The 24,619-nt window shown below is 39.6% G+C and overlaps 2 protein-coding genes across 2 annotated transcripts; both read right to left on the bottom strand.

Moving 5' to 3' along the window:
* Positions 1-1,670: 1,670 nt before the first annotated feature.
* Positions 1,671-4,814, bottom strand: LOC307014827 (coenzyme Q-binding protein COQ10 homolog, mitochondrial). Its single transcript, XM_079643023.1, has 5 exons — positions 4,591-4,814; positions 3,735-3,890; positions 3,126-3,318; positions 2,890-2,991; positions 1,671-2,131 (listed from the first exon to the last, which is right to left on the bottom strand). The coding sequence occupies exons 1-5, from the start codon at positions 4,692-4,694 to the stop codon at positions 1,979-1,981; spliced, it is 708 nt and encodes a 235-aa protein (XP_079499149.1). The 5' UTR covers positions 4,695-4,814; the 3' UTR covers positions 1,671-1,978.
* Positions 4,815-6,082: 1,268 nt separating this feature from the next.
* On the bottom strand, positions 6,083-13,790 carry hsd17b1 (hydroxysteroid (17-beta) dehydrogenase 1). Its single transcript, XM_079645134.1, has 8 exons — positions 13,698-13,790; positions 10,388-10,523; positions 8,893-9,016; positions 8,525-8,686; positions 7,820-7,999; positions 7,559-7,652; positions 7,283-7,466; positions 6,083-6,742 (listed from the first exon to the last, which is right to left on the bottom strand). The coding sequence occupies exons 2-8, from the start codon at positions 10,400-10,402 to the stop codon at positions 6,587-6,589; spliced, it is 915 nt and encodes a 304-aa protein (XP_079501260.1). The 5' UTR covers positions 10,403-10,523; positions 13,698-13,790; the 3' UTR covers positions 6,083-6,586.
* Positions 13,791-24,619: the final 10,829 nt, after the last annotated feature.

Genomic DNA, 24,619 nt, shown 5'->3' with positions numbered 1-24,619 from the left:
GGAACTTGCCCTTCACATACGCAGCAGCTTAATGCTAAAATCAGGACTGCAATTTGCTTCATCTTCGTGGTTTTAAAAAACAATCTCTGCCTCTATGCCAACCTCCCCCTTTTATACTTCAGCCTGCATTGTGCAAAAACAAAAACGTTTTAGGAAACACCCATCGATAAAACATAAATCATCTTTTCTTGAGAGTGATGGGAAAACACACAGAACTCAGTCAAGTGATTTAAGATAATACATTTTGTGAATATACAGTTACATTTAGGCAACATTTACAAAGCAATTGGTGTGATATCACTACATAAATACAGATTTGACAGGTGTCAAATGATTTGAAGATATTGATTTAGTGAACCTGTTCAAACAAGGCATTGTGGAGTTTGTTAGCCCTGCACCCATAAGTCAGAGAGGACTGACTGACTTGCCATACAATTCCACTTGAGGGATAAAGCATTGGACCGTAACTAATATCAGTTCAGATATCTGTAAAACACCAAATCCAATATTTCTTTGCTATAAATACATATGTATGGCATTGTCAAATCAATGAGAAGTTATGGCCTTTTGTTTAAGTGGAACCCATGTGAAGAATACGTTTGTAACAACTAGTCTGGAAATATTCTTTCACTTAGAGGCAAACTCTCTGTCCTCTGTGCATTATTGCCACAAGAGAAAGACAAACAGATGTTGTCTATATTATGTGGTAGTTAAGTGTGAATCCTTGAAATCTCAACAGGATTCCTCATGGGTCCTTTGATCTTATATATTTTTGTACAACTCTGGAAATACCTCTTGTTATGGGGGAGACGTAAAGCATGGACACACTTTCCCGTTTGTACTTGGTACTGTTAGAATGGTTACAAGTAGATTGTAAATATCTGCTGCACGTGTACTTTAAACGTCCCCTATTATACTGTTTTTCATTACTTTATAATAGGTCTCAGATATATACAAAACAAGTCTGACGTGTTAGGCTCCAAATACCAAACAGATAATTGTAGCATCCCATAAATCCCCCTGTTTCAAAAGTGCTGATTCTCTGTCTGTTACTTTAGATGAAAATAAGGAGGCACACCCCTCTGAGAGATATTTGGTTACAAAGAACACAATGGTGCTCGAGGAGGAGATTCAGGTGATACGTGGGGGGGGGGGGGGGGTTACCTTGATTGGTTAATGGCTAATGGTTACACAAGCCAAAAAATCGTTATGACATCATAAAGTGGCCAAAATCTGATCAGCTCATTTTCAGACAGGTGTTTATAGAAATGGATCAGGAGAAAAAGTGAGCGAATCTTTTTTCCTGAAACTTTCAGAATCTCTTTACACAGAGGGGACACATGTTTATGTATACAAGACATGAACAAGTGGATTTTGCATAATAGGTGACTTTTAACATGTTTCTTCTCATGAAAACAGATCATCACCTATGAGAGTAAAGCCAGGAGCAAAGTGTTGACTGTAGCCTAAGGTCACTCGTATTATTCTTATGCAACTGTTCCTGTTGGCACACTATCTTTTGTCAAACTTTTGGCCAATCCGACAAAGGCCTTGAAATCCTTTGTGGGACAGGCCAAGACACTGGGGCCCATGATACAATTATAAAAAAAGGAAATTAAAAACAGCACATTAATAATAATACACGCAATTAATAAAACATGGACATAGTATAACTAATATAAGAGCTTTTTATTTCCACAAACAAATAATAGCTCAACACTTGTTGTTTCTGCGCTGATCAGTTGTCACTTGTTTGTAAATCCACAATTTAACAAGAAAAAATAAATAAATTAGCTTGTGACTGGCTTATAATTATAAATAATGTTTTTAAGTATGTTCAATGTGTATGTAAATGTAAGTATAAGACTGTGTCCAAAAAAAAAGAAGATCCAGCCTACTGTGACTTCTTTGTAGGACATGTTTTAACAGTAAGAGCAGGCTTTGAAGGGGATGTTGATGATATGGGAGGACAAACGCCTCATGTTGACCGGCTCCTCAATGGCGCCCCCTGCTGGCTCCTGTAAAGAGTTGATGCTCGTGACTCAAAGGCCTTGACCATCTTTTTAACCACTTCGTCAAAGAACACGCCGGCCAGCTGAGAGTGCAGGAGAGACTTGAACTCAAATGACACCTAGAGGAAACGAGAGTGGGGCAAACACGTCAGTTAAATGTTTGGGAGAATCTTCCATTTTAAATTAAATTGATTTCTTCTCAAACCCTTCTAAACAGGAACAGCAAGAGGCAGAGACCACATCAGATTGTATAGAAGTCTATGAGGTAATTTATTCACCTCAGTTAACATTTTCCTAGCAATTGTATGGTCTTAATCGCTAGTTTTAAACTCTCTTGAATGCAACTTGCTGTTGATTTCGTAAATTATGCTCCACTTTAAAAGACAAACAGAAAATAAATCATGGTATGCTTTAGGGCGGGGCTCCAATGAAAGGACTGCTAGCGAAGTGTTTTATGGTTTGGGTGTTGTTAGTGTTTTTCTTTCATCTTCAACTCTTTGTAATAGAGGTCATTAAAGTTAATCTTTTTCAAAAAATATTTAACAATGATGAGAAATTCAAGGCTTCCAAACAATAATACACAAACAAATGGGTGACGTCATGCTGACTACAGTCACAGTAGGATTTGTAGAGAGGTGAAAATCAGATCACAAACAAATCAAAACCTAAGACGTCTGTGGCAGAGAGTATTTGACATTCAGACTTGTGCTATCTTTACATGTTCATTGGTCATCTTTTTCAACAACTAAAATCTAACTACTTCCTGGCTGACCCTGAGGTTTACTTTATTCAATTTCAATCCAGAATAAGTTCCCTTCCCATTTCCTCATACATTCAATGTATTTTCTCATGTCTCTGAGGTCAAGATATTACTTACATAGAAATAGATTTTGCAGGAGGCTGGTAGGTCTTTGGCTCCAGGAGCAAACCTCCATATTGTTTCCAGATGGCTGAAGAGGGATCCATTTGTACACACGGCCTGTTTTAAAATAAATTAACCTTTAGTTATCTTTATTTCAAAATGTCAAAGAGCATACGCTGAAGTTCAAAGTGTATTATGTGGGCAAAGGGGTTTGTAATGTTGCATTCCTGGAGCTACCAAGACTTCCTTACCCTGACTTGGTGATTTGGTATGAAACTGACTTCAGAGGTGTAGCGCTCCACGATGGGGGGGAAACCTATTTCGAGATCCGCCTGGACATCACCATTTTGTCTCCTTGTGACACGAGACTTCTTGCACCAGGGAACAAAGTGCTGGTACTGGTCCACACTGGCCACCACATCATACATCTGCTCTGGAGTAAACCTGAGCACACATTACATGAAGACAGCGGCACATCCAATGAGTTTATTTCTTCATAAATGTGTGTATTCAACACTTGGGAGTTCCAATTTTCTATTTAATAAGTTTTAAATGTATTCAGGTTATATTTTAAATACATTTTCTTATTTTAAAAAATATATACGATTCAATCTTGTGCTCCAATTAATCTGCCATTTTTTACATCACCAAAATAATTATTAATTTTATCACTGTTGACTTATTGTAAGTTACGATCAGGTGTTGCTTTACCATGCACTTGAAGAAAACCTGTATATGTTTGCATATGTTATCCTTTTGTTTGAAATTACACCACTTTTAATTACATTCTGTATGGTTTGGAAGGAAAGCTGTCTTCTTATTTCACTGGTTTTCAACATGTTGGATGTCAGATGGCTCACCCTAATGTCCGGCACTCGGTGTACTCCATCCTGCGAGCGCTGATGGGAGCAGCCAGGTTGATGAAGCTGCGGCTGTGTGTGCTGAGGGGGGTGGCGGGGCAGAGAGGCATGCTGGTCCTTCTCGCTGCCAAGGCCCCACAGGAGCCCCACAAGTGTCTGACAGGAAGAAATTAAAAACATATATGGTTACATATTAATCATTTTGTGGGAAATATAGAAGCATCACAGGGGTATTCAGTGAGGGGATCTGACATGTGACTGACCCAAATTAGAGTTTGGGTTAATAATAGCACATGTTACCATATAATTTATGTTGTGAAGTTGTTTGTTCTGTGGACAAACTGAATTCATTTGTCCCCAATATTTAAGTATGTAGTTATTTATAGTAAGTATTTCTCACTGAGAAAAACTGCTGGCAGCTTACTGAATGCAACTGGTAACCATCCACAAGAGTAGACAAGACAAAGACCAATACTGTATGTCTGCTTTGTTTTCAACCAAGCCACAACTTGCTCTCCATTTACGAATGTTTATGTTTTTGCACTTTCAGTTTTGATATCGATAGTAAAGTTGACGCATTATAATTGTGACTCACTGCGAGTCTCATGACTGTTTCTCTTTGCCAATTATTTCTTCACACGCACACAGGCTAACTTGCCACTCATGCCACTAAGTCTACAATTAATTCAAAAATAACAAAAAATAGCCGGATATGTGAAGAACATACATTTTAACATATAATGTACAGCTCGACCCATATTGTGACAAGTATAATTCAATATAAATGCTCCTTAGTATTTCGCCTACCTCGGCTACCTGAACGCATCACTTCTGAAAAATCCCCGTGTTCACTCACCTGATGTTTGTTCTTTTACCGGTCCCTCGTACACCTTTTGAGTAATGTGCTTCAGACATCTGCAGCAGCGCCTTGAAAAGGAGAGGGGTCACTTTGTTGGTCATTTTGAAGTTTACGTTTTAAAGACTAATATAGGTTCTCAGGAGAAACGTCGGTATTTCCACCCCAGCAGCAACTACCCGGCTGTTTTGACTGAGCCGCGCCACTGCCCACAGTGCCCAGTTAAGGACAGCAATGACGTAACGAGATGCTCTAGCCAATCAGAGTGAAATCTTGATCTTTGAATTTAAAGCCAAGATGAATCCAGATTTAAAAAATAAGAAATTAAAGAAGTTCAGAAGACGTGTTAAAAGAATAAAATCCAACAGCTTTCATATGAAACGTTTTATGTCATGTTATTTTAAATATGATTTAAACCTAGTTAGTATTGTTATTATGGGATGAATTAGACTACAAGCTGATCTCCTCAGACTTGGAGTTCAGAAATTACACAGTTTTACTCTCATCATGATAAGGAGACATGATAAGGAATAAAATCATATGTATTATTTGATTGAGAACACTGGGCTTCAAAAGGGTTTCCACGAGAAATCCAAAGTCTAAAATGATACTGTATGGTAGGGTAGAGCTTGCATGCTGTGTGCATGATTCACCTGGACTTTGTTTCTTCAGACAAATAAAGGTTGTCATCTATATTTAGACGTACCACACAGTAGGAACTGGTATAGCAGGATTCCATTTCAGGATCTTTAATCTGGAATGACAGAATGTAATCAGAAAGGGACATAAGATCCTCAGTCAGTCCTATCAAAGACATTTTGGAAACGGAATGTTTTTATGCAGGCAACCTGTCTCAGGTTGTAATAGAAATACTCATGGGCTAAACAGCCTAAGACTGATCAAAATATTACCCAGGTGATGGATTTTGTTCCAGCTGGCCCTTGTACAGTCTTTAATCTGTTCAGTGATTCAAGCAATTTAACCTCCTCCTCACAATTTACTGGTCATAAAGACATTTCTTAACTTTTCATAATTTAAATGAACTCTTTCAAACTCCTATTTAAATAGAAAGGTATAGAGGTACTGTATAATGGTAATACGAATTAGATAATTGTGTCCATTTATGAAGTCATTTTGAGAAGATTTGTACTGATTTTTAAAACTGCATAATACATGACATTGTCTGTTTGCTTTATGTATAGATCAATGGGAGAGAATCCACCTCAAAGTGAAATAAAATTTCAGCACCAATAGACCAAAGCATTTACAAGCTGTATATTTCCTTTCTTTTCTTTGGTCAATGGGCTTGATGTGCTGCTCCTAATTATTAGTTAAAGTGTGCATACTTCTTGTGACACACAACATCTGTTATGATAAATGATATATGGAGCAAAGACTTAGTGAAATCCAACTTTGCATACAATCTACAGTGAGTGTTTAACAGATATCATCCAAACTGGTTTCAGTTCATGGTTGATTTAACCATCGAGGGAAATTTTAATGCAAGTCATTCAGAAAACACACAAAAAGAAAACAACATACAATGTATTTATTTTATGGAGAACAATCCTGCATCTGGTTTTGTTTCATGCTTTGGAGTAACACAATGGTTTCTGGTTGTGGTTCTCCAGAAGCACGCCTTTTGAAAATATGCCAACCAGTGTGGTAACAACACTATCACATGGTAAAAATGAAGAAGCTGCTGTATCACTCAACGTAATACTTACTTAAAATGTCTCCAACAACCAAAACTTTGTTTATTTTTCAAATCTTAAAATTGTCGAAAAGGAATATACATTTTTAAACGTGATTCACAAAAATAGAAGCATGCAGTCCCTCCATGTTAAAATATAAAACTGAACTTTGAGTCACCACGGTGAGTCACAGTGCCCCAACTTTAACTCCAAAACACAAAACTGAGAGAACAACAACATAAAACTCTGTACACGAAGAAAAAAGAAGAGCAACTAGTGGCTTGGTTGAAAACGAGGCACAATTATTGTTCCTCAGATGAGAACATGGTTTTGCTCAAAGCACTGATGTACCGTGAGCCACCTGGCTCTGTGGCCTTCAGTTTGGTGAGAGGTGGCACGTCCCCGCTGGTGAAGTATCGGAAGGCAGGGCTGGGTGACTGGATGGCTTCCAGAAATACCTTAGAGACAAAAACAAACAGCACCAGTGAGATACAGCGGGTCACACTACAAAGCAAGATCATGCAAATGAAAATGTGGAAATCATGCATTCATTTTGAAGGAATTCAAAGCCAGGCACAAAGTGTGACCCAGCTCCAGCGTGTTAGTTTCCCTGCCAGAGCAGGCATACATATGTTACATTCAGATAGCAGATTAGAGTATATGTTTTAGATTGGAGTCTGTAAATCTGAAATGTTTAATGTGTCCTGGGTTTTATGGGAAGTGTTGTCTAGATCTCTAGTTTATTTCTCTGAATAAAAACCTAAAATAATGAAATCTTCAATCATTATAATGCTATTTAATCAGCATAACAGCCAAAATAGTAAACCCACATTTTAAAAATCTATCTTTATAATTTATGATTTTACGCTCTAAGATTAAGAGATTAAGATAGTTTTATTGATCCCAATTTGGGAAATGTTTGTGTTGCAGCAGCATAAAAAACACAATGCAATGTACACAAGAGAAATGAATACACTCTACTGTATGACACAGCATACTTTCACAATGTCCTCAGTGTCCTGGGCTGCGTTTTGGAAAACAGAGCCACAGTGCTGCAGGTATTTTTCATAGAGGTTGAGCGTGAGGTCATCGACCTGTTGCAGAGATGTGTCCCCGAGCTCTGCCTTCTGCAGGTTCACCAGGAAGTCAGTGTTCACTGGACCACACTCAACAAGACTCACACTGCAGGATGAAGCATAGTTAACACTTTAAGTTAAGATAAGTTAAGACTGTTAACTGCCTCTGAACTCAGGAAACAAAGTGCAGAGACTCACTGGATATTGAAGTGTTGCAGGAGGATTGCCAAACTCTCACATGCTCCCTCTATTGCAAACTTACTGGCACAGTACACCTCATTAAAGGGGAGACCTGTGAGAGAGCATGAAGCATGAAGATGGGTTATTTCGGCAATTTCATGCATGGCAGCAAGCATCAACACAACATGTTTTTCGACATTCCCAATAAATTATTCTTAAATCTGCACATGTGGAACACTGAGGACGATCAGTGATTTCTCAACGATGTTCCCGTCTCACCTTGAAGCCCTCCTGTGCTCCCCGTGACCAGGATGTGGCCCTGACCCCGAGCCTTCATCCCTGGCAGGAACGCCTGGATGGTCTGGATGGTACCGAAAAGGTTGACCTCCAGAATCTGCCTCATCGAGTCCAAGGACTGCACCTCCAGCGGCCCCATCAGACCCACACCCGCATTACACACTGTGAGCGGCGAGGAGATGCCCATTAACACACTTTACAATTTTTCATACTGTCTCCACTAGAGTACCACTCAAATACACCAAAGGATACCGTTTTATTCCTGTCTATTTGTCGGTATTGATATCAAGGCCTTAACTGAGGTGTTTGTTTATATATCATTCAAAGCCTGATTATGTTTTGCCTACAACATGATGGAAACGTTTGACAGTATTTTCTGATAAAGGGAGGGATCCAAACAGATATAAAAAATTACCCATATAAAACGTTTGAATATGATAAACCAAATCTAACAAAAATGAAGAACTGGGCTTTTTTTTCAGATGTTCATGCAAAGTGGCATATGTAATGAGATTACCCGTAATTTGCATATTTACACTTAACAGAAGACTTGTATTTAAAAAAAAGGTTTTATTTACCAGATATCTACACTGCAGGGAGTTTCACTGTGATATATGTTAGTCAACATGTTCCCCATTCCCCTGTATTGTGTCCCCTTAATAAGAACACACTGACATTAGAGCATACCCAGAATGTCCACTCGTTTCTCCACAACCCTGTCCCTCGCATCCAGGATGGACTGCCAGCCGGTCACGTCCATTTGCAGGATGTCCAAGGTATCTTTGTGCAGGCTTTTCACACACTCTATGAGACGCTCCTTCTTGGCCAGGTTTCTCATTGTGGCATACACTTAAACAGAAAGCAGCACTCACTGGCATGCCTTGATACAGATTTCAATATGATTTTCTCATTTCACAATCTCATCCAGCATCCAGTCTAGTATCACATTACAAACGGTGTGATCAGAAGGTCATTACTTAAACACTTCCTGACAGTAAGGCTTCCTAAAAAGACACAAAAGGAATACTTCAAAAGTCCATGTCAACTGTGGTTACCTTTGAATGTTTTGTCGGGGTCGGAGGCCAGCCGGACAGCCAGGCTGAGGCCGATTCCCGAGGAGCAGCCTGTGATCAGAACCACCTTCTTCTCCATCGAGCCAGGATCTCTAACTGCTCTGATCTGCTTCAACAGAGAGAAGCAAAGAGGATGCGAGGGAAAAACTCTTGTGTTTTCACATATTTGGCTATCTCAAGGCCAGTTCAACTTAAACATCTTATCGGCCACCTGGAGTCTGTCCTCTTTTCTCATGCCCTTGTTAGTATAATTGTTTTGATTATAGTTGGTGACTTTCTTTCTGTTGAGAAGCACATAACGGATGGGGGGTTGTTCAAACCCGCAGTAACATAACTGATCATTGGTGAGAATGTAAAAATGTACCACAAATGTAAGCACCAGGTGGCAGCAAAGCTTCATGATATCAGTCAGAATGACAACACTAACAGTGATGCTGAGAATAGTCAGAGCACAATGGGTGAGTTCAAGGGATTGCAGAAGAAGGAAATCGCTCAAAGGGTCTCTGATTTTGGAGACCCTGCATCCTTTCCCCAGACTTGTGTTGAAGATGAATTGTTATTTCAGGAATGCCTCACTGAGAGTTATCATTTGCTGATTTGAATAATATGCTTGACATATTTCTGAGCTTTACAACATTCAGAGATGAAGTACTGTATAAACTTTAATTCTCAACATTTCATTAAATTGCGATAAAATACAGTCTTCTAGGTTAGTGGTTTCAGCTGATCCAGGTGCCTAACTAACATGGTTGTTATCAACATTAACACTTTTATTATCTAAAGTATTACAGTTTGCATCAATTTATTATCAATTTTATGTATTTTATAAAATGTTATATTTATTTCCCTTTTTTAATGTATTCTTTATATATATATATGTTCCCATTTGTTTATCTGAATTAAGAAGAACCTTATTTAGTTATATTTGAAAATGATGCTTCAATATATAAGCCTTTCAAAAAATCTAAAGATACTTTGAGATGTCCTATACAATCTGTATAAGTCATTATAAATCTATGATCACAAAGATTAAGGCATTGCACATCTGCAAATAAAGAGAGGTTGCACTGAGAGGAAACGAATAGCCTTAATATTAAAGAAAGACATTCAAACCAAAGCAGAGGACTAGGAGGGTTTTATATTTGGTAGTGAATAAATCCATCATGCCAGTTTTAAGCAGTGACTGGATCACAGGTTTTATGATTAAAAAGCATTATCATGTGAATGAGTTTTCACTAGGTGGCAACAAATCCTCAGGTACAAACCAATCATCCTATAAAGCTTGTCTACAATTACAAACATAGCATCACAGACTGGACAAAGTGCTTCGTTTAGATAACTTTTTATATAAAAGTCTCACTTATTCTCAGGAAACATGCCATTCCTTATTTTCTTTGTTCCTTTTAATTGTTTTGGGGAACTTTAACAGTGTTTTTGTCCCATACAGCTGATCATATGACCAGTCAAAACAACTTACATTGTTGTGAAACATTTCAGCAGCCTGAATCGAAAGAATTTCTTCTGCTTATAGGAGAAAACCAAGTAGGAATTTCCTGCAATTTTCTTGCGTTCCTCCGCTTGAGATGGCATCGGCTTGGCTGCTGTCCCAGAGTCTGTGGGAAAGATAACAGCGAGCCTTGAACCTCTTTCAAATATCTACAACTCCCAAGCATTGTTCAAACTCCTGAACTGCTTGACCTCAGACGTTAATGGCTTTTAGCTGTTTTATTGTATCCTGTCTCCATCAATCCCTAATTTCCGTTAATAGCTTTTCTTGTTCAGGGCCATGTAGTTTGAACTGCCATATGCATTGTTACTGTTCTTGTAGAAGAGGTGATGAAGCACATTTGTTGCTACTGTGTTCACATTGCTTTAACTTGAGTGAAAAAATGAATGAGTGTGAGTCAAACACAGTGTTTTCAGTGCACAGATAAGCAACAATCAGTAGTATGGGCTGCATTTGATCCAGTGGGTGTTTCTCAATCCATCCTGGCAAAATGGTGCCGTCTATGGTCCATGAGTTTGCGAATTTGGGCATCTTGCTGCTACACATTGCTGCAAGTCTTTCCTCTGGGCTAGCAATTACCAGAATTGTTGGGTGGAGTTGCGCCAAGGTCTGGAAAAGCCTTAAAAACACAACGATTGGAACACAGCACCTGACCATAGACAGATTTCCAGAGATGGCAAAAGTACACACATCCTTTACTCGAGTATAAGTACAAATGCTGGTGTTTAAAAGTACTGACTAAACTTCTTTACTCAAGTAAAAGTAAAGAAGTATGGGCTTCGAAATCTACTTAAGTAAAAAGTACCCATAACTAGCAGCTGTTTTAAAGAGTACCTGACCTCCCTTTATATTAATAGAACAATAATATCATTGTTAGCTAATGAATGTTTCGATGCTGAACAACGGCAACATGACAACGTTTTCTTTGGTCCCTCTTCTTTAGAGAAGACCAGGAAATGAAGGATACACGGATCGTGTTAAAATCAAGAGGCACGCAATGACTCTAAATAATAATGATCACGCCACCAAATTAAAACTAAAGTAACGAGCGCGTTTTGAAAATGTAAGAAGTAGAAAGTACAAATGTAAGAAGTAGAAAGTAAAGGTATTTGAGTTAAAAATGTAAGAAATAAAGTAAAAAGTTGTCAGAAAAGTAAATAGTGGAGTAAAGTACTGATACCAGACAAATGTACTTAAGTACAGTAACAAAGTATTTGTACTCCACTACTTCCCACCTCTGCAGATTTTTAGGACAGCTATCACATTTTACAAACCTGACATCCCACGTGCACAGCTGTGTGACACTTTATCATGTTTGCTGGTGATGGAAATGAATGGACGGGGTAATAATGGATTCTGCACTGTGACTAGTAGCTAGTGCTTCAGGAGGAAAAGCATAACAGCTCCTTGTCAGTTCATTCATGTGCTCAGCCTGTGTGCGTCACATTGGGCTGTGCTTTTGCAGGGCACACTCATGCAGTGAGTACATGGTGAAGAAACAATAAGAGGTTTGTGTGTGTTTTAGTGGCTGCAGAAGCAGATGCTTTCGACAGGATGTCCCATGTGAGAGTGAAGAGCAGAAGTGAAACAGCTGAGGACATGGTGTCGTGCTTGTGGTGGAGTGGAAATGTCACACTATACCTGTGAACAAAGTTAAATGAGGCTATTCGTTAAGCTAAACTGAAATATGCATATCTTCCATTTTTCTGAGATGGTGCCTCCCTTTTCAGGCCCAAGATTAAGCAGTAGCCTTTTGAAACTGATAAGATCAACTTTTTTCTTTATCTCTAAAAGATCTCATAAGAACACTCCAGGGGAACTTTCTTTTGAAACAATAAAAAAACACCTTTATTACAATGGCATGATGTAAGACTTAACAAGTACGAACTCTGACGTGTTTGACTCCCTGACAAAGGCTTGATTGCCAAATCGTGACAGTTTCTTTTTTCAGTTTTCTATCTACACTATGTCATTACGATAAAGACATTTCAATCGTTTGAGTTCCTAACTATGTTAGTGTCTACATATTCATATCCAGCCTAGCCAGGAGTTACATTAGGTCTACAAGAAGTTGTTGAAATAATTATCTAAAAGTAATGGTACTGCAAATGGAAACTTAAAAAACCTACGCATTGATCAATCCATTGATATCCGCACTATCCTTTCTCATATCAGTGATAGTTGAACAATATCCCTACATTTTAAATGAACATTGGCAACTTGGGTAGGGTTGTAGATAAAGGGAAGCCTTGCTCTACTTGATCTCTCCGATGAATTGATACATCGAACAAAGTCACATCCTTTTATGAATCTGTTCCCTCGTTTTAAGACTTTTGTCATATTGTTCAGTAATCATGCTTAGAAGACACAAATATGAAATAAGTTTAATGTTCGGTTTGCGGTTTCTGGCTTGCCTTGTCTCCACACCAGTGAACTCAGACCACTGCATTTACTGTACATCTGATATCAAATAAAATCCCCTTTATCTCGTTGAGAGGTTTTATATCATATGTAAAACCGCAGTTTAACTGCTTTGGTCTGGATTTGATGGATTGGGTGATTATAACAAAGCATTCACATCTGATGAAGTGGAGTTACTATGTCTGTGACCTTTTTTCCCCTTTATTCTCAACACAGATAGCTTTTATCCACAACTTTTTCCTTCACTTTAATAGATTCCATCAACGTTTTCAACTTTGAACCAAACATTTTGCCCGCAGACATGTTATTTATGGTGTCTCTGCATGCTTTCTTCTATTGTATGTGCAGTTGGCTACAGCGCTCTCATATTAGAAGTTGCAGGGATTTGTGGTAAAAATAGAAAGGATCCGCTGTTCTGTGAAAGCCATCCAGCCTATTGGACAACTGGGACTAAACTGAGAGGTCGGAAGAATACCCTCCTGTGAGGATTTAATACAGGCTGATAAAAACCCAAACCTAGGAGCTATTACTTTATATGCCTACTTATAAACTGCCGCCTGATGACAGATGTGGCTCCTGTCGACGGATGGCAGGTTTACTTTAATAAAAGGTAAAGAGAGAGTCTGAGAAATATGCAGTGCATTTTTCACAAGCTAATATAGAGGGAATGTGGGGATTGCTGGTAAAATCATCACGGCTGAAACAGGAGAGGACGTGTGGAAAGTATGAATAGTTTTACACACATGGACACAGTCAGCACATTTGATATTTTCTCCTCTATAGAGTGCAATGCCCTGAAACCATTTTAGAACAACTGCTAAAATGTATTATTATTAAAGTTTTGGAATTACTTACTTACTTACTTACTTTTCAATTCCACAGAACCAGTTTGTATACAAAACCCCAGCGCTCCAGGAAGTAGAGGATTGTGTCATGGGAAATGCCCCTCCGCCTCGAAACAACCTCTGCAAGGCATTCCATCTCTCTTTTAAATTGGGGACATCCTGTTCCTGCTCTTTTCTTGGCCTTCAGGCCCTCGAGTGTGCTGGGACTTGCCCTGACATGTATTCAGCTAAAAGCACTCTTCTGGAGGTCAACGCAGGACACTCCAAGTGCGTATACATTCCCCAGCTGCACCATCATGGGGGTTATTGATATGCGACAGACACAAACATACCTGAGATACTGTATGTATCGGAGACTTGTTCCGTGGCAAGATTCAGCAGGTTAGATAACAACCATGAGTCAAAAGGCACAAAAAAAACGAACCGTTGACTTGAATTAAGTGTATTATGTCGACAAATTTCACATAACTGTATTAGGTTAATGGAAAGCAATAATATGAGGTTGAACCTCATATTATTTATTTAAACCCAATATTATTGCTTTCAACTAACCTTATACAGTTATGTGAAATCTGTTGACGAAATACATTTAATAAAAGTCAACGTTTCAGTGTTTTCAGTGTGTAGATTTGGGGCTGCCGTATAGAATTTTGCATGTAAGGACATTGAACTAACTGTATCGGTATTTGCAGTGAAGCACATATTCCAGGTGTTTTATCTTTCTCTTTCTTGGCTCTCTGTCTTTTTTTTCCAGGTGCAGCAGGCGGAGAATGCCAGGCACTACATGCATCAGGCCCTCACCTGTGATGTGCTGAAACGAGGTGATGGGTGGTGTGTCGGGGCACGGCAGCTGACTCAGCCATGCTGGTATTTACCCGCTATCACATCAAATCAGTTCCCTGCAGTAAATTCAGGCATGTTTAAGCACCACCACTCTTAACGGCTTCTTCTTCTCTATCCCTCTTCAGCTGCATCTCTTATATCTGAATCACTCCTAAATAATGTTTCTCCATGCACCTTCTTGCCCTCTAGCAGACACTGATAATCAGTGGCGTGCTCTACCCACGGTTACCTGGATACCCTCTGTTTACAGCTGGGCCTGGACACACAGTAACCAAGTATGTAGACATAACATGATGCTTTGTGTGAGAATGTATGACAGTAAGTGGCAAGACGACCTACCCACAAACAGAAAAAGCGCACCACACCACAGCATTTGCATTTCGCAGTCAAACATGCCTCCTGTCTCTCAGTTTATAAACCTGCGTGATCATGTGCAAGTTCTCCGCAAAGCCACTTCCCCTGACTCTCATATGCATATGGTTCACAGAAAAGGAGATTATAGTCCTTTGCAGTAGGGACATGCAAGGCTTGGACCTGAATAATGACGTTTTGTCCCAAGATGTGTCTATTATATTTGTTTCTGCTTCTCAAGAATACTTCCCTGCTGTGAAACGGTAGCTGCAGTGAAACCTTGGCACACAGTCTGTCCATTAATATCACCTTATTCAATTGCAAGAACGCAGCACATTTTTACAGACCATACCACACTTTGCATAATCCTCGATGTTCCCAAGAGCAAAGAACAAGCTGACATAATATTTCACACCTGTGGCATGCAAACCTGCTAAATGCCTAGCACATTTGCTTTCACCCTTCCTCTAATTGACATGTTCATTGGATCTAATTTCTTCAGTAATCTTTGTTATGTGCTCTCAGCACAGGCTCAGAACATCCCACACTCCCACAGTTGGAAGGTAATCCTCGCTATTACAATAACAAATACTTATCTTGCACGCCCTGAATAGAAAGAAATGTCACCTCTCTCCATTTCTAACATACCTGTTCTGTTTTTTCATTTTCAGTGTTTTCCCAGACACTTATCGGTTGATTCCTCAGCCTTTTTGTTCATGACAAATGTTGAAAGTAACTGACGTGCAGTAAAACCTTTACCTTGAATCTCTCAGTGTTTAGAATGTCTTTGTTCTTTTGTGTGATGTTTGCTTTTTCTGTTCCACTTCCTGCACTGTTCCTGTATATTTAAATTAACCTGTGGTCCGAGCGGCTGATGAAATAAACACATCTTAATCGCTAAACGCATTTAATGACTCAATACATTACGGTATGTTGTTTATTATTGTAGAAGAAGACTGCACTTTATTGTGATAATGAGTCAGATCTCGGTGACTGCTCTACACTTTTGCTAATTCTACATTTCTAGGGAAGTAACATAGTGTAACTTAATGACATTTTAAAGTATATTTTCCTCATTTCATTGAGTGCACCTGTGTAACTTTGACACAAATTCTGGTCTTTGTCCAGAAATAGAAATATGATGCTGATAATGTCTTGCCACATAAAAGAGGTAGTAGAAGTTAAAGTCCAATACCGTTAGATACTCAAACAAATATAAAATGAAACAAGACTTATATGCGTCTTAAAATGTAAGAATTAAAAACACTTTTTGGCTCCTTAAGAACCAGGATGATTTATTATTATTATCACTGGGAGTTTCTATTTCAAATAAACACTGGATTATGTAAATATACTTCTTCTAAACAGCTCTCAAGTCTGAGCTAAAAATGCAGATACAAAACATTCCCATGACCATCTGGGTCTTATCCTCCTCAACATCATTTCCTTCACATAAAATGTGCAGGACCAGGAGCCAACTCCTCTAAGTGTGTACTTTCTGTAAACGCTGCTACGTGCTAATCTCACACCACTCTGTTTTGTCATATCAGTGGCTCTTAATTTGTAATGCTAATGTAGATCTGTCTTCCTCTTGTACTAATACTGTTTTCAAAGTGATGATAAGAAGAGTTAAAGGTGCTTTTCTCCAGAGATAGAAGAGGTCATAGTGACATGCTGGGGAATTTCTCAGACACCCTTGTGGTAGACAGCAGTTTAATCTGTCTTGCATTTATGAGATGACAGATTAAAGGTCAACTGAAGGATCTGGGAAACGTGCCGTGCTGCATGATCCTCCGGCTGAAAAACCTCCAACATGGCCAGATCAATTTGCCGTAACTGGGGCGAACATTTTTGCTGACAATTTATTATACATGGTAATTATTACATAAGAACTTTTGGCCTATAATTTGGGTTTTAGAAAGCAGACTTCTGTGGAGGCAGCAGATAGTGTTACCATGAATAGGGGAAGTCCAAGTCCAAGTGTATGATTATTAACTGTTAGTTATATAAAATGCTTTTTCCGTTACGTCTGCAACTAATCTAATAGAATTTTAGGAGTGACATTCATAGCATGTCCTTGACAGGCAGCACACAGCCTAATAAGGGCAATAACCTGAGCTGATGGGCCAGTTTGACTGTCAATAACATTCCAGCTTCTCTTAGTTTCTGCTCACCTCCACATTCCTTCCTTGTTTACGGCTCATTTGAGGAAGGTGACCGGATTAGTGTGTCTGAAATTGGTAGGTGTCCACGCCCTACACACCCTTACACTTACAGTAAACTGGAAAACAGTTCACAGCAGTCACCGTTGTTTGATCCTAAAGAGAAAGGCTTGAGTGTCATACTGTAAAAAAACCAGATGTACCTCTTTAGGTTATATGTTTTAAACGTTTTTGTGTTGTCACTAATGGCTTCATTATGTAAACAGATCATTTTAATGCATAGATTGGTTATCCATCACAATGGCTCCTTCAGTAAAAGAGGTTTGATACATTCACTACTGGGTGTCAGAAGAGGTAAGATCCCTCAATGAAGAAAATATAGAAATCTCTATTAAGCAAAAGTTTAAGATTTTAATTCAGTAAAAGTATATAAATACTATAAGTAAAATTTAATTAAGAGTTCCAATTTAAGTTTTTTCGCTTCAGATGGAGCTAGTTTGAATGTTTTATCTAAACATATAACCCCTCTTAAAGTCAGCAATGAAAGCAGAGAGAAGAACTCGTAGACATCTGATACTTTTGTAAGAGGTTAAAAGCCCAAAAAGTCATAGATCAATCATTGAATTATTTACAATGTATTGTATTATAGATTATCATGTGCTTTTGTTTGAAATATTAAATAGGTAACTACTTTTTATTTAATCTGTCAGATACGTGTATAGCAAAAATACTTTCCTCAGAAATTATTGTCGATCTAACGTCAGAAAATATTCAATTAAGATCTTAAGAACTGTTAGATTATATGAATTATACAACCTGTGTTACTTTTCAGCGCTAAATTGTTTAATTTGATCCAAGCCATTAAATCTGCAACTACACATGTTAACAAAGTCAAAGCAAATTATGGCTAGGAATAAAAACAAATGACCGGATAAACTTCACACTACATTGTAAGTCAGCTGAAACTTAATTTTGGAAACATGTCCTCCTTAATTTTACTGAAGCAGTGAGAAAACAGGGTTCGAGTCCTCATCCCTGAGAGCTTTGAATGTTTTGAATTCATGAATCGTCTTGACTGTCGGAGTCTCACAGTAGAATCAGAGCCCGATCACATGACTGATCTGTCTCTGGGGTCTTTGATCAGAGCTTCGGATCACTTACTGCAGTGGACATGTGCTGTTCTCCTCATTAACGTTACACGGCACACAAAGGTGACATCAAAGGCGCCGGAAAACTCTTTCATGAGAAAGATGTCAGACTAGATTTAAAGTCTTTGTAAAGGGTCATTTTTGTTTCCTGAGTGTGATTGCAAACCCATCTTTACACAACCTACCATTGATGCAAATACCCACATCGTGGCAAATCATTTAGTAAAGTTGTTGTTTAAAGTCTGTGAACACGTATCATATTATAGTACAAGAACCTGAGTTAGACAGCTATTTTTGTAATGATAACATGTGACACGTGTTTAAGGCGCTCACACCCCAGTTTCTTCATTTGAAAAGAGAAAAGCCTTTAAGCTGTTCTCTATTTCAACAAAAGAGAGATCTGTAGTCTCCAAATGAGTCATCTGTCTTCAGAGCTGGAGTCTGGGTCTTAACATTGATGTGGCAGCAGATTCCTCTGGTCTGGCCTTGCGTCAGCAGGGGGATTCCTCGAGATCCAGCATCTGGGTGCTGCATTCTTGCCTTCCCTACACATTGCCATCGCAACGCTCACAAGACACGGCCGCTCGACAGCCGAGTCGCAGACAGAGTCGCTTCCTGTCCGCCAGCTGGAGTGAGGGGTGTGAGAAACAAGCTCACTGAGCTCAGAGTTATGGCCAGAGAGAGGCGAATAGTAGCAAAGAAGCAAATAACCCAATCCCACAGTGCGGATGGTCCCCTCTCCAACAGATGAACTCAATAGACGAGGAAGAGAGACAATGGAGGGATTCAGTGTCTGTTAATACAAGGGGCCTTGTCTTTAATAAATTACCAGGCCATGAATGAAGATAAAGATGTGTAGGCTTTATGACCTGAAACATGGTAATCCAACACCAGTTTTAAAGATCATAAACCAAACACATACCAAGTTCATATCCTCAGACAAATTGTTGAAATTCAATAGGAAGATTATGTTAAATCTAACAGATGGCGCTAACCCTTGACTTGAATTTGTGGGGTTTCAAATTAGTGGAGGGCCTGTCTAGGGCGGGTGTCCCATCAAAGTGGGGACACTCCCTCAGTGCGGCCACAGACATTGGGCTGGAGGGCGGCTAACCCAATCTGTATTCCTGCCAGAGTGTTTTATGTTCCCATTCATCCCGAGGAAAGAGCTGAAGACCACTGGAGGCTGGAACCTCTCATACTCTTTTTATATATAATTTAAAAATAAATTCATTTGGTTTTTAACACATTCTGTCCACACAAAAGTGTATAATGCTCACAAAAATAATAATTCCTGTGGAAAATTTGAGTGAAGGTAAAGTATGTTGAGATATGTTTGATTCATTGGCGGCTTTGGGTCTGATTTGTGAGTGGATCAGCTGAAAAGAGGGGTGTTATAAAGAAGGCAGTCTCAACACAGAGGCCTGGAGGGACGTGTGAATAACTGGCTGTCGAGGTGAGCTATAAGTCATGTCTGCGGCGTCTTAGAGTGCTAAACTAGTGGAAACACACACATATGAGTGCATACACTTGAGTGGATGTATCTCTGGGAGGTCTTATAAGGGTGAAAAGGAACTAAAGAAAGATCTAAAATAATAGGAGGCCGGATGCTGGTTGACGTTAATGGGGGTCTTGAGGCGGCCTCTGGATTAATTGAGGCTAAAGAAGTATTTGTTTGTGCGAATTAGAACAAATCTCAAGAACACAATGGCACCCTCCTGGGCCACAGCCAGCACTCAACAAAATGTGATTTACTATTTACGTGGAAAAGTAAGGCAATGGTCCAAACCCTTCTACTATTTGTGGTTTGCAGGGGGTTAATATAAGAGATTTCTGAGCCATAGAGAGTCCGACAGGATAGTATGTAAGGAAACAGGTAGAATATTCGATTAACATTTTTCTTTTTGCATCCACTGCCCGCATTTACCATGAAATTAGGTTTGGCTGTGCATAGTCCCCAGAGGATGATCACTATGATTTGTTGACCCCCCCTCTCCCCTTGTCAGGATACCAACACATGGTCCAAGTCTACAAGTAAATCTAATCCTTATGACCGGATTTCCACAAAATGAGAGGTTAGATTTTCTTAATTCCCAGGGTATGATTCCCAGTGTGTTGGTTGACCAACGCATTCATTCTCCGTCGTGGTTTTGTGATAAAGAGTGGAGCAGGAGGACCCAAGCAGGCAACAGGAACTTAAATAAATAACGTTGTAATAAGTGTTGTAAAGGCAAGTCTAAATTAATTATTAGAGAACCAGAACAAGGAACCAATGAATACTGAACAGGAAGAAAAACGAAAGCCGAATAAATAAATGCATAAGCCCCTACAGCGGACAGATGTGAGAGTTGCATTATCTTCTTATCTAACTCCTCGGAACAATGCAAATTAGCACATTTCCAAAGTATCAGGCTTTTCTTTGAGCACAAAAACAAAAGACTTGTTTCCGGCTTTATGCGATGCACCTGTTCACAGTATGAATTAAGGAGTGGCCACGAAGTTTGACAATTGCCGCAAAGAATAAGGTCCCCTATCCCCTTTTGTCTGACCATTGACCCAAACCTCCCCTCACCTCATTCCTCATGCGAGTCACAAAGAGAGACACAGTGCAAGCTGCCCGCTGATTACATGTGGTCAAACACATGTGGTCAAACACATGTGGTCAAACACACACAAAACTACGCAAAAGCAAACACACACTCTTGTAGAAAAGTCTGGCTCCAGTGGAAACTGATAAAATAACCAGCTATTACTAAAAAGATGGGGGCTGGGATATCTTGTGCATACCTGCAGACTTTTAGCTTACAAGACCGACTACATCTTGTTCTGCTTTTACCTTCCAAAATCTTGACCGCTGTATTTTTTATTAAGCCTGCTAGGATTTTTCTTCTCATTTTAAGCTAAGACCATCTCATAAACCAAAGCCACAAAGCTCTCCCGATGGCGTTGTGGTGGGATGGATATAAGGCCGAGCTTAGTGTCTTTAAAGATCTACTTGGCTACGGCCTAAAGCAAACTCTTTATTCTTCATAAATGTAAAGCCACTCTTTAGCCAGTTGTGCGTTTTACTTGATAATAGTTTTTATATTGCTTCATATTAAAAAGCTTTACTTATTTATGAGCTCATAGCCAGAGGACGATATGAGCTGGCATGGTGCTGACGGAAAGTGGGTGCGTGCGTGCTGCTTGTTGCACTCTGTCACCACGGACACACACAAACACAGAGAAGCGAAAACCACACGCTTCAGCAGGTAATCATTAGTAGGAAACCGACCTTTGACCCCTGCCATGCCTCGGATGACATATGGTCGCATCTACCTGCTGTTACTGGAGTCACTGGAGTGTGTTAACCAGTGTGATGTTAATGCAGTGAACTGAGCACCAGTTGTAGACTGTAGGTCCTCAATACTCTACTTGCTAAGTCTGCCTCTGGGCCACTTTTGGAACATGACAGGAAGCAGAGGGCCAGTTACTAAACAAACATTACTATTCATCAGATTAAAAGGATGAACATCCCAAAACTCATCCTCTTCTCAGATATTCCAGAGCATTTAATAGCCACAACTTGTACTGTAGGTGTAAATTCTTCGGTTACATTTAAAAAAAAAAAAACGCTATGCAGGCCACCCGGCACCCTATCTGGCCCGTTGGCTGTAAGTTCAGCAACACTGTTGAGTGCGAAGGGAAACAGGATTTGTCAACTGGAAGTACACTTGTACTAATGATCTACCAACATTTCTTCCCCAAAGATATCATGTGTCTGTCTCTAATAGCTGTGTGTGTGAACATTTCCTTTCATGAAACAAACCAACTTTTAAAAGATAATCAGGAAATTCCCTTGGCAAGAGCGTGCCACAACAAATAACAGAGACATTTTAGCAAATGAGTCAGTGTTCAAGTGCATTTTTCTTCTGTTGTCTTTATCCCCCCTTTTTTTCCTCCCTTGTTTTACTGTCTGCCACACTAACGCTATCCCATTTCTCATCACTTACCATTCTCCTTTTAACTCCCATGTGAAGTTGCCAATTAAATTATTTTTTTCCATTTCTCCCTGAGTCAGACATTCCAAATGGGTTACTCTACTTCCCAATTCCCTTTCCTCCTGTCATCCTTCTTCCACCCACTGGCATCTTATATTACCCTCTCCTTCACATTTGAGCCATTTAAAACATGTTCTGCCTAGTTACATGTACACGTTTTAGGTTTTATCCAACCATCTCAGAAAGGGGTGAAAAGCCAAGGTTCCGCCAAGTTTCAATTGCTGGGAAATCATATTTAAAACAGTCAGACTGCAATTGCATGAATTTAAAAAGAGCTGTGAAAGGCTTCATGTAGCCTATTGTTGGATTAATGACACAATGATGTGGCTGTGAGGGGGGAAGGAGACCGGAGACAGAAGCAACAGCTGAGAAAGTCCTCTCAGTTTCTAACTTGGTCTGTCTGTCTATGGTTCAGCCTGGCTGCATCTGTTGATGCCCAACCCCAACGGCATTCAGGGTGGTGTAATATCTAAAACTGCACGAAGCTATTTTGGCCAATCTAGACAAGCTTTGTTAAGAGTTCTTGCATGTCAAGTCCTCGAGACAGAGCTCAACAACATGCTGCTGCTTTGTTGAGGCGGATACAAATACGATGTAATACCCTTTGTGTGAGAATAAAGAGCTGCATTGCTGTAGTAAGACTTGTACAAGGTTTACTAATCCCTCTGCCTGTTGAACATGTTTAAAAAAAATTGTTTGTCTCCTCTTTGCCTAAAGGTAATAAGCATTTTACCACAATCACTGCCATTACGTGCAAACAGTGTCTAGTCGTCGTGCTAGAGCTACAAATTCCTCCGGTCTGGCAGGTCACGTTGCCAGAAAGTGAGGCAGGATGTGGCACAACGTCTTATCTGTCTCTACCTGAGAACAGCTTTCATCTTCTCACTTCTTCACTTCCTGTGCGTCTGCTTTGCACCAACCCACACAGTTTGAGCTTGAAGAAAACAAATCGTTTGCTGCAATCGGGGGAATTAAAATCGGTAAAAATGTGCGTAAAAAACAAGTGCAATTCTTTCTAAAGAAATCAGCCCGGCTGTGATTCTAACACAAGTTTTCCCAGCGCTCTACTCTTTCGTCAGTGTTTCCCATCTGGGGCATTTATACTGAACATCATGTCACTTTTTCCCCATAGGATATCTGGTCAGGGGAAATGAACCAAATCCAGTTGTTAACATTTGACTAACACACAGCAGTGTTGCCCCTTCGAAAATATTCCCACACCAAAGGTGGCTGACCTTGCTCCCATTGCTGATTGTAGCACCCATGGTGTAAAACATGGCTGTTGTTTTTTGCTGATTTGCAACAGATTATGCAATCATCATACATGTATGTTAGCCTGGAGGGAAGATTTTGACAAATGAGCCTCCCCTGAGATCGAGAGGAGTTGAAGAACATTTTCTCTTACTCACTTGAGGTATCAGGATGCAGGACTCTTAGACTTGCAATGGGTCTGAAATAAGGTTATCTTAAATACATGAACTTTATTCGTTTTTATAGTATGGATAAATAACAAAACATATCTTAAAGACAGTGCTCACCTTTTCCTTTTCCATTTTTTTAGAAGAAGAAATTACATTAGAGATGTGCCATCAATAATAAATTAAGTTAAGATGCGTGGATACCTGAACATACGGAAACATTAACTGTTTCATTTTAACTCTCTTCCCAAACATTATAAACAACCATTGACAAAACATAATGGGGTGCTGTCAAGCTTAAACTCTAGCGCTAACCTCATATTATAAAATAAAGGGATGACTGTGTGAAATCCAATGTGAGGACGAGGCCACACACCGCTTCCCCTCCATCCTGTTTGCCCATGTTGTCTTTAGATTACAAACAAGGCAATGAGACTTCAAAACTATTCTAATGTCTTATTTGTATCCCTACTTCAGTGGGAAGTTTGCCAAAAGGATTAGGAAATTATCTTGTAATACCACACGAGCGTCAGCCCTGCACGTCATCCTGCAGTCTTGAGGCGAATCTCTTCCAGCTCTGGAGTTTGGGAACCCACTGATCCTCCCCTCTCAGGCCACAGAGATGTTTGTCCTTTTTGTTAACCACAGAAGTTGATGTGGCAGAAATACCAGCAGTTTTCGGGGCGAGAGAAAGGGGTTTAGACGTGGGTGGTGTGTTAAGCATTTAAATCATCGGAGCTATTTGGCTGTTTAGTTTTATGAGGTGCCAGACCTTTGCCGCTCCATTCAGACTGCTCAACACTGAGGTCACCGCAAACAGATTTCAGCTCACACCAGTGTGTGACCTAGGCTCGCCACCATTACACCACTGCACCAATGATTTGTTAGAGTTGGTAAAAGCATGACATCATGTATTACATTGGCCTAAGTTATGCTTCCCTAACCCTGTAAGTGGTATCATACACGCCATCTAC

The sequence above is a fragment of the Notothenia rossii genome (assembly GCF_949606895.1).
Source record: "Notothenia rossii genome assembly, chromosome: 8".
Taxonomy (NCBI): Eukaryota; Metazoa; Chordata; class Actinopteri; order Perciformes; family Nototheniidae; genus Notothenia; species Notothenia rossii.
Note: the sequence above shows the minus strand (reverse complement) of the source record. Positions and strands in the feature narration are given on the sequence as shown.